This window comes from Pangasianodon hypophthalmus, chromosome 17 (genome assembly GCF_027358585.1).
Source record: "Pangasianodon hypophthalmus isolate fPanHyp1 chromosome 17, fPanHyp1.pri, whole genome shotgun sequence".
Taxonomy (NCBI): domain Eukaryota; kingdom Metazoa; phylum Chordata; class Actinopteri; order Siluriformes; family Pangasiidae; genus Pangasianodon; species Pangasianodon hypophthalmus.
In genome coordinates this window covers 21,667,846-21,678,214 of record NC_069726.1, presented here as the reverse complement: position 1 = coordinate 21,678,214, position 10,369 = coordinate 21,667,846, and the positions used below count along the sequence as shown (strand labels likewise).

Sequence of the window (10,369 nt, the reverse complement as noted above, 5' to 3'; positions counted from 1 at the left end):
GCTGAGAGTGATGAGTGGCTTGTTAGTCGATTTTCTTTCAGTAATTTTAACAGAAAATTGGAGACAGGTCTGGCATTTCACAAGCAACAATGAGCCGAGTAATGCCACATGTTTTACATGCATTTATATCGCTGATGCTGCAGTACATTGCATTTCCAAATATGACAGCAGAAAAGACAACAATTATGAAGGAATTTAATGCCATTGCAGGTTTTTCAAATGTTATTGCAGCAATAGATTGCTCACACACAGCCATAAAATCACCCAGTTTTGAGGAACTCATGTATGTGAAATGAAAAGGCTATCACTCAGTTAATGTACAGGTAATTTGTGACATGCAGTTGAGCTTTCTGAATGTCATCATTAAGTGGCCAGGTGGAACACACTATTTTTCATTGTACAGCACAGAACAGTGAGACTTCAACTTCAGCAAGCTGTTATTAGCGATGGCTGGCTTATTGGTGAGTATATAAATTCTGGTGATTACCTTGTTGCACTATGCAACGAATGATTAATGTACATTGTACGTCACTGCAGGAGACTGAGATTATGCTCTGAAGCCCTGACTGATGATTCCTGTGGCAAATCCTACAACACAATGGGAGAATAATTACAGCTGAGCACATGAGCACACTAGGAACACAGTATTGTGGAATGCGCAATATGTGTAATGAAAGCCAGATGGTCGTGCTTGTCTGGTAGAGGAGGCACAATGCAGTACAAACATGAGAAGTTATGATGTTTTAGTACGTTAATTAGGCTTTCTACAATGCTAACATGAGTGTTAAAATTTCCTGTAGGTTTGCTACATTTTGAAGGCGTGCAGTGTGCTATGCAAAATTGCCATAAAGAATGGCATACTTACCTTAGAAGTTGTGCTTGTACCCGATGACCAAATGCCTGTAGAAGGGAATGGCCCTGTACCAAATGCCACAGCAGTACAAATTAGAAATGGAATAATGCAACATTTTAGGCAAGTTTTATTTTAACAACCTTTTTGCCCAGATAAAGTAATCAGTGTAGTAATCAGTACTCAAGTAATGGATATTTTAGTATTTATTTCTTTGAATAACAATCATTTGCTTTAGAGTTGACTTGAGTCCTCTTCAAAGTAACACTAATCTGCCATAGTGCTTGTAATCAGCAATGCCTTTGACCCTTTACTCTTGCTTTTAGATCTATTAACAAACATAAACATGGGACATGTGGTTATATTTAACATATAGTCCTATGTTTTATGCACAGTTAAAATTTAGTTTGGCAGGGACATTGTTGTGCTGTTGAAAAAATAACTTTTAAAATAATTATACTAAAAGAACATTAAACTACTTCCTTATAATGTGACAGTCCAGCCTTGTCTGTGGTTGATGGAATTATACTTTCCTTGTCACCATTAGGGATAGTTTTCACCAATGATTGTAACTTTTTTTTATCTAGTGCTGACATGGTAGATGTACATGGCCCACCTCCTGTAGCATTTATGTTGCTTTTGTGAGCAGAAATTCTTTTTTGCCATCGCTTTCAAAACAAACTGTTTTCTCTTTACCTGTGCAACATTTCTAACTACGAGCAACAGAGCATTGACAGCATTTGTCACCTGTCCCCATGCCAAATCTTGTTTTTCTTTTTTGACAAACCATTTGCAAAAGAGCTAAATAGCATCTTTTTTTGCGCTTCTTCCTCTTTGAACTTCATCTTCTTGGATCATATTACATACTCCATGTTGCTCCATGTGTTCCCTTTTTAAAGGGAAGTTGTTTGCCGCATGGCAATGGCAATTCGGGGGTGTTTCCTTATGTAAATGAGGAAACTCATGGTGTACCCTCTCAAGGTGCCTCAGACATTTTGCAGACACTGCTTTCCAGGGTACTTTGCCCTATATATGCCATACATATGTATATATGTATGAGACTACACTTGCAAATGTAGCCTTTAGACAGATACTCAAATGCCTGTGCTAGTGGGCACAGGTTCACAGAAACAGTTAGGCTGGAAAAAGACCAAGCAATGTTTTTGTTTTTCCATCTTCAACTGTCCAACTGTGGCCTCAGATTCTTCTCCTTGACTGACAGGAGTGAAACAGGAGTGTGGTCTGCTATTGTAGTCCAGCCACCTCGAGACAACTTAAGATTTAACATATTGTGCATTCTGAGTTGTTTTTCTGCTCACCACAGATGTAAAGAGTGATTATAGCCTTCCTGTCAAATTGAACCAGTCTGGGCATTCTTCTCTGACTTCATCAACAAGACATTTCCAACAAAACATTCAAATGTTTTCCATTGGATGTTTTTTTTGTGTGTGTTTTTTGCACAAATCTTTGTAAACTCTAGACAGTTATTCATGAGCTGGGGTAATCCCAGGAGCTGGGGTACTTAGACCAACCTGTCTGGCATCAACAGACATGCTACTGACTGAGAGTCACTGAGATCACATTTTTACCCCATTCTGATGTTTGATGTGTGCATTATCTCAAGTTCTTGACCTGTATCTGCATGATTTTATGCATAGCACTGCTCATCATACTTCACACAACACCTACTACAACCAATTACTGTCCCTCTGTGAGTTTTGAACAGACAACCTGACCAGCCTTAATTACAGCACCTTATGTTTTGTCACCAAATCCATAACAGCCTGTTTTTTACTGCCACCCAGGTATAATTTGGTTGTCATCTCTAGCCTGCCAGAAATAGGCAAATTTACCAGCTAGAAGATAATGTGATGGCTATTTGAGGCAAAGCCGTGGCGAGGAAGAACTCTACCTACCAAGTCTGACAATAAAGCTAGAACTCCTGATCACATTATACAAAGATATATTTTCATAAATCCAAAACATTACAGACATCCATTGATATTTCCCAACATTTTCATCAACAGTTTTATACAATTACTGAAAGTTTGACAGAAAGACCATGATTGAAGCTTTACTTTCTTCCTAGCTAACGTCCGATAATTTCCCATCTTTCTGTCCACTAGGGAAGTTTCCACACCCTCTACCTCCCTGTCTTCTCCACTATTCAACAACTTCTGCCCAAGAGTCTTTATTGAGGGTTCTGGCTATCTAGCACAAAACAGAATTATAAGCATAAGCATATATGTACAGTGTCTTAGCAGTAGGAAGGCATCTTTCACAAATATGTGACACCAAAGTTTAAACGTCAATTCAATTTTGTTTGTATAGCACTTAACAATAGATATTGTCACAAAGCAGATTTACAGTAATGTAAATGATGCAGATTTAGATGCAGAATCCCTATTGAGGAAGCCAGAGGCACCAAAAGCAATGAAAAACTCCCACAGACAACATGAGGAAGAAACCTATAAGTCTCCAGGCCATAGATGACTTTTGCATCATTAGGATTTGAACTTGTCATATCTATAGTGTCAATGCTCTTCTGTTACTTAGGTCACTTAGATGTCCTCTTTCTATTTATTTTCAGACTCATCTATCATACAATTAATCTCTTATGTACAGAATTACAACCGCCTACTAAACAAACTGAAACAAAAAGACTCATTTAATGACTAGTTTAACTGGATATCTAAGCTATGGAAACCATGAGGCTACTGCTTACTAGCTAAAGGAGGTATATAAAAAAATAATTTAAGAGTAGATGTTTATTTTAAAATTCGAGTCTAGAATACATAAAAAAATATTGGAGCCAAAAAAGGGAAAAAAAAGGACCTTGCTACACTTTTTTTTCCCTGAATGTCATAGTATCTCTTTAAGGTTATATTAAATAGCTCTGGAAATTTGGCCATGCAAATATCTGTTCTTATATTTTAACTGGCAATTCATGTATCATATGTCACATATGAGGGCTCATCTTATTGGATGTTCTTTGAAAAGGACAGAAAATAATCAGTCAAAGTTGAATTTGAGTGACCTTTGCGTGCCCAAGGAAGTGTTGCCTGTAGTCCAAGCTCAGTTCTCCATCATCTAGAGGGGGACTAATGAAACTAGATGAGGCTAAAACACAAAAGTGAAGTCAAGCTTCTTTAGGACCCTGGAGAGACTTAAGTATTATCTCTTAGGTGACATGTGACCAGGTGATACTCGTTATATAAGTAGCGTTTTTAGGTTGGTGCTGGTTTTAGTATTTGGGCATAGTGTACCATATACATTTTAGTAGTCAGGGCCCCTTCTGTTAATCATATTTTGAGATGTCATGGGCAATGAAGAGGTATGCATTTAGTGTTTCCCTGTTTTTTTTTCTCCACACAATTTTGAGTATGGGATTTGTTTTTTTTTTCTTTCAGACTCCAACTACTTTCCATTGCTTTGGTTCTTTGTGGACATATAAATGGATTCAGTGGTGAGCAGTTAAAAATGTTTTAAATGTAAGGTATGCATGTCTGTAGTTGTAACTTTATAATCTAAAACTGGTTTAATTTTATACCCCATAGTGTGGAATAGAACATCTATCATTGATTGGCAAGCTGGACATTCTAATGTCACAGGGAACCAAAATTTTCATCTTGCTACACCTGTTCAACCTTTTCAGCTACTGTCCAGAAAAGGTGCAAATGGAAATGTTGGAGGAGGAGGAGGAAATTCTAGTAGTGTTATGCTTACTTCTGAGGTCCAAACTGCTCAACATGATTCTAGTTTTGTGCAGTCTTCTGGTGGTGCTGCTCATGGTAAACCTGTACTAAATGCTCATAGTCAAGCTGCTCCTACCATTCAACGCCAGAATAACTACACAGCTCAGTCTTCAAGAGTTTATTGGTACGAGTCTCTCAAGCCTAATAACTGTGGCCCTTCGCTATCTCAATCTTGGCCTGTAAAAGCTCAGTATGCCCCTGGATTCCAGAGACCATCCTCTTCCCAGTCTGCAGGTACCACAAACCAGGTATCTGGATCCCAGACCCAATCATTATACCAGCCAATCTCCACAACACAGGTTTTGACTGGCCAGTCTGCTACATCTCTGGCTCAGTCCTCAGGTGAATCAACATTGTACCAAGGGCAAGCCTCCAGCGGGTACAACATTTCACAGGACTGGAGAATTATACCTTACTCCCAGTCTGTAGCCAACATAAACCAGGTATCTGGATCCCAGACCCAGCCATTATACCAGCCTGGCACCACAGCACAGGTTTCGGCAAGCCAGTCTGCTTCTACATCTCAGGCTCAGGGCAGCTATGGGGGTGAATCCTCAGGACATGCTAAATGGTATAGCATTTTACAGGGTCAGACAATTCCATCCTCTTCTCAGTCTGCAATCACCACAAACCAAATCTCTGGATTCCAGACTCAGTCATCATACCAGCCTAGCTCTGCAACACAGGTTTTGGCAGGCCAGTCTGCTTCTACCCCTCAGGCTCAGGCCTCAGGTGCTTCATTGTATCAAGGTCTATCCTTTGGTGGGTATCTGACTTCACAGGGTCAGAGCATTCCATCCTCCTCCCAATCTGTGGTCACCACAAACCAAATCTCTGGATTCCAGAGCCAGTCTTTATACCGGCCTAGCTCCACAACACCGGTTTTGGCAGGCCAGTCTGCATCTACCCCGCAAGCTCAATCCTCAGGTGCTTCAACATTGTATACAGGTCTACCCTCTGGCAGTTATCTAACTTCACAGAATCGGAGAATGCTGTCTTCATCCCACACTGCAGTCAACACAGAACAGATCTCTGGATTCCAGAGCCATTCATACCAGCCTAGTCTCACAACACAGGTTGTGGAAAGCCAGTCTTCATCTTCATTTCAGGCTCAGGGCAGCTATGGGGCTGAATCTTCAAGACCTGCTAAATGGTACAACATTTTATGGGGTCAGAATATTCCATCCTCTTCCCAAGTGTATGGATTCCAGACCCAGTCATTATACCAGCCTAGCTCTACAGCACAGGTTTCTACAGGCATTTCTGCTTCTATGTCACAGGCTCAGTCCTCTGGTGCTTCAACATTGTATCAAGGCCCAACCTCTGGCAGAAATATGACTTCACAGGATCAGAGCATTCCATCCTCCTCCCAGTCTGTGGTCACCACAAACCAAATCTCTGGATTCCAGAACCAGACATTTCAGCCTAACACCACAACACAAGCTTTGGTGGGTCACTCTGCTTCTACATCTCGGGTGCAGGGCACCTATCAGGCTGCAAAATGGCATATGATAAATCCTTCTGGATTCCGCACTTGGCTACTGAATACAGCAATTTCTCCATCTCTGAGCTCTGATACCCAATCAGCCAACAATATTTTGCCATTTCTGAACCAAAGTGCTGGAACTTCTGCCATGTCCCAGAATAATGTGCATTCCCCAGCATTTCCCACATCTACACAGTTCTCCCCTATCCCACAAACTGCTGCCAGTCCCTCGGTCTCTCTAGCCAAGCCTTCCCAACAGACGCAAGGCTCAATGGTACAGAGTGGAATTGCCTCTCTAGCAACCAGCCAAACCTCCCCACATGTTGCTTCAACATCTCAAGGCACAGACATTTATGCTGCTGTACCCTCTCAAGGTGCTTCACAGAATATTGCAGGCATTTCTTTCCAAGGTGCTTTGCCCCAGGTACGACATGACCAACACAGCCCAGTGTGTAATTTTCCTTTAGGTTTCTGCATGTCTTCTCAAGGAGCTGCAAACAACAAATTTGTTTAAAGCCAGAGTGCACAGACGCAAAACCTGTGAACCAAGAAATCGTGGACCTCTTTTGAAAAAGGCAAACCAGTTTCTCTTCAGCATTCAGTGTTCCAAGCTTTTCCAATAGTGCTGTAAGTGTGAGCTCAACTAGTTGCAGCTTTTCTCAACATCTCTACAATGCAAACTATCATTCTGTAACGGAGGCCCTCCTGACCAGCTCAAATCTATTAAATATTGAGTGCTTCTTTTGCTGCAGACTGGTGAATTCCTGAATATTTGCTCATTTGTGGTGGTTTATTGGTTGCCTGAATGCTTGTCTGAATATTTATAATGTAATAAATGAAGAATGCACATTATACCTTGGTTTCTTTCTCTCAAGGGAATAGCTCTTCTTGAATTGAGTGGTAATGGTTTTTCAGTATATGGGGTAACTTCAATCTCTAGCATAGGATCATACTTTATTTTACCTAAAACTGACCTACATTTTTTTTTAGTCACAAATTAATCTTGCTTTCAGCATTTTGACAATGAAGGAAAAATTAATTCATCTGCAGTACATGTAGAACATTCCAGTCTGTTTGCCGGTATGTTTACTATGAACATAGACAAGGACTGACCATAGCTCTTTTTATTCAGATATTGAGCATTGAAGTATTAGCAGAAAGTGTAGCTAGTTTTCAACACTGCTTATGTATTTGTGGGCTAATATAGTTTGAAACGAATTTGGTTTGCAGGATTCAAATAAATTTCCTAGCTTTTAATATGCTTTGACTGAAATGGCTGACTGGTATTCTCCTGGTATGAATGAAGCGAATGCTAACAAGTTCCTGAGATTAGTGTGGTGTGTAAGTGGTCTAGAACTAGTTTGCAGCTAGCAATAGTGTTCAAGCAAAATGAATCAATTGCCAAAAAAAAGAATTAAATGTCTGAGTTTATAAAGGTACTACTTAATAATTGATGCCTATTTGTTCTTGTTATTCAGCACCCACTGTAGAGATTTCATTTTGAGATTTCATCCTAAATGTGAGTCTTGATACTGTAAATTGATCATAGGCTACAGTTTCTGAGTTTTGTTTAACTAAAACTAAATTAAAATTCCCCTAAAAATATTCATCCATAATAGAAAATGGTTTGCAATGTATACCAATGCTTCATCAACTCTACTAAGCTGAAATAGAATTAATTACAAGTATAACAAAAATATGTATTATGATTCATATTAAATATGAATATTGCATAATGTCCAAACTGCACTAATGTCATGGTGTGTAATGACCAAAACTGTGACAATTATCTGGCAATATTAGCCTTCTAGATTGATCATTTTCCACATATAGATGCTATTTTCAAAGCGATTCTATCAGCAACAATAAACAAAGCCCATGTCTAATTTTCCAGAAGATTTTCCTTTTCCTGTCAAAGATTATTACACAAAATATTTCTCTGGCCAAAAAGTTTAGTTATCCAAAAATCTTCCCACTGAAGCATTTTTTGAAGCATTAGCATAGTTACTAAATAGAACAGAGTTTGCTTACAAATTTGTACATTACTGTGATGAAAATTTAATGTTGAAGTTCAATTAAAGTTTAAAAATTAAAATTTTAATTAAGAGTGATTGAATTATCCCAATCAAGACACACGCACAGTTTTAGAAAGAACTTAATTAGAAGTGATATGTATATGATGGAACTACATGCTGTTTTTGAAAGTAACTATTCGGTTATATGCAGGAATACGACCCCATTGTGTTCATCACAATGGACATATAAATGGATTCAGTGGTGAGCAGTTAAAAATGTTTTAAATGTAAGGTATGCATGTCTGTAGTTGTAACTTTATAATCTAAAACTGGTTTAATTTTATACCCCATAGTGTGGAATAGAACATCTATCATTGATTGGCAAGCTGGACATTTTAATGTCACATGGAACCAAAATTTTCAACTTGCTACACCTGTTCAACCTTTTCAGCTACTGTCCAGAAAAGGTGCAAATGGAAATGTTGGAGGAGGAGGAGGAAATTCTAGTAGTGTTATGCTTACTTCTGAGGTCCAAACTGCTCAACATGATTCTAGTTTTGTGCAGTCTTCTGGTGGTGCTGCTCATGGTAAACCTGTACTAAATGCTCATAGTCAAGCTGCTCCTACCATTCAATGCCAGAATAACTACACAGCTCAGTCTTCAAGAGTTTATTGGTACGAGTCTCTCAAGCCTAATAACTGTGGCCCTTCGCTATCTCAATCTTGGCCTGTAAAAGCTCAGTATGCCCCTGGATTCCAGAGACCATCCTCTTCCCAATCTGCAGGTACCACAAACCAGGTATCTGGATCCCAGACCCAATCATTATACCAGCCTAGCTCCACAACACAGGTTTTGACTGGCCAGTCTGCTACTTCTCCTTCTCATTCGCTGACACAGTTTTCTAAACTAACAACAGAAGAGATCCTGCAAATCATCTTATCCTGCAATCCTACCACCTGCCCATTGGATCCAATCCCTTCGACAATGCTTCAGACCATCTCTCAAGACCTCCTCCCCTTCATCACCACTATCATCAATGGCTCCATAACATCTGGTCATGTACCAACTTCATTCAAAAGAGCAAGAGTTATTCCCATCCTGAAGAAACCCACTCTAGATCCCTCTGTCATCAGCAACTACCGACCGGTATCACTTCTCTCTTTTCTTTCTAAAACCCTTGAACGGACTGTCTATAATCAGCTGTCTTGCTATCTCTCACAGAACAACCTCCAAGATCCCAATCAGTCTGGCTTTAAACCGGCACACTACACAGAGACTGCCCTTTTGGCCGTCACTGAGCAGCTACATGCCGCTAGATCAGCCAAACTGTCTTCAGTTCTCATCATCCTTGACCTTTCAGCAGCGTTTGACACGGTGAACCACAAGACTCTCCTATCCACCCTCATGAGCCTAGGAATTCGTGGTGCAGCATGGCAATGGTTTGCTTCCTACCTGGAAGATCGGTCATATCAGGTGACATGGAGGGGATCCACCTCTGCTCCTCGCAGACTCTCCACTGGTGTTCCACAAGGCTCAGTACTTGGTCCTCTCCTGTTCTCCCTCTATACCCGATCTCTTGGTGCGGTCATATCCTCACATGGGTTTTCATACCACTGCTATGCAGCTAACACTCAACTCATCCTCTCCTTCCCTCCCTCAGACTCTCATGTTTCTGCTCGGATATCAGCTTGTCTGGCTGACATCTCATCATGGATGACAACTCACCAGCTGAAACTTAATCCCACCAAAACTGAACTGCTGTTCATCCCATGTGATTCATCCCCATCTCAGGATCTTGCAATTTCCCTAGACAATTCTCTGATCTCGCCTTCGGTTACCGCACGCAACCTTGGGGTAACCATGGACAATCAACTGTCCTTCTCCTCTCACATTGCTAATCTAACACGCTCATGTCGATTTCTCCTTTATAACATCAGAAGAATTCGTCCATTTCTTTCCTCACAGGCCACACAGGTGCTTGTTCAGTCCCTTGTCATTTCAAGACTGGACTACTGCAACTCACTCCTGGCAGGTCTGCCTCTGAGCGCCATTCGTCCTCTGCAACTGATCCAGAATGCAGCTGCACGACTGGTTTTCAACCTTCCTAAATTTTCCCACACCACCCCATTGCTGCGCTCCCTCCACTGGCTTCCTGTAGCTGCCCGCATCAGATTTAAAACACTGATGCTCGCCTACAAAGCCAAAAACGGACCAGCACCCACTTATCTCAAAGCACTTATCACACCTCGAGCGCCACCACGC

General features: G+C 40.6%; 1 protein-coding gene and 1 long non-coding RNA gene across 2 annotated transcripts; one reads left to right on the top strand and one right to left on the bottom strand.

Moving 5' to 3' along the window:
* Positions 1–3,984, bottom strand: LOC113544190 (uncharacterized). The gene is made up of 3 exons (XR_003404485.3): positions 3,888–3,984; positions 866–918; positions 1–588 (listed from the first exon to the last, which is right to left on the bottom strand). It is a non-coding gene; the product is annotated as an uncharacterized LOC113544190 (long non-coding RNA).
* An 86-nt stretch (positions 3,985–4,070) lies between these two features.
* On the top strand, positions 4,071–6,943 carry LOC113543963 (uncharacterized). Its single transcript, XM_026942515.3, has 3 exons — positions 4,071–4,184; positions 4,261–4,316; positions 4,408–6,943. The coding sequence occupies exons 1-3, from the start codon at positions 4,165–4,167 to the stop codon at positions 6,603–6,605; spliced, it is 2,274 nt and encodes a 757-aa protein (XP_026798316.3). The 5' UTR covers positions 4,071–4,164; the 3' UTR covers positions 6,606–6,943.
* The last annotated feature ends 3,426 nt before the right edge of the window (positions 6,944–10,369 follow it).

Bases quoted from the DNA above. Each gene is read 5' to 3' on its own strand.
- LOC113543963 (XM_026942515.3), top strand. From the start codon at position 4,165: ATGTCATGGGCAATGAAGAG. The intron at 4,185-4,260 runs GTATGCATTTAG...TTTTTCTTTCAG, and splicing joins ATGTCATGGGCAATGAAGAG to ACTCCAACTACTTTCCATTG. The intron at 4,317-4,407 runs GTGAGCAGTTAA...TATACCCCATAG, and splicing joins ACATATAAATGGATTCAGTG to TGTGGAATAGAACATCTATC.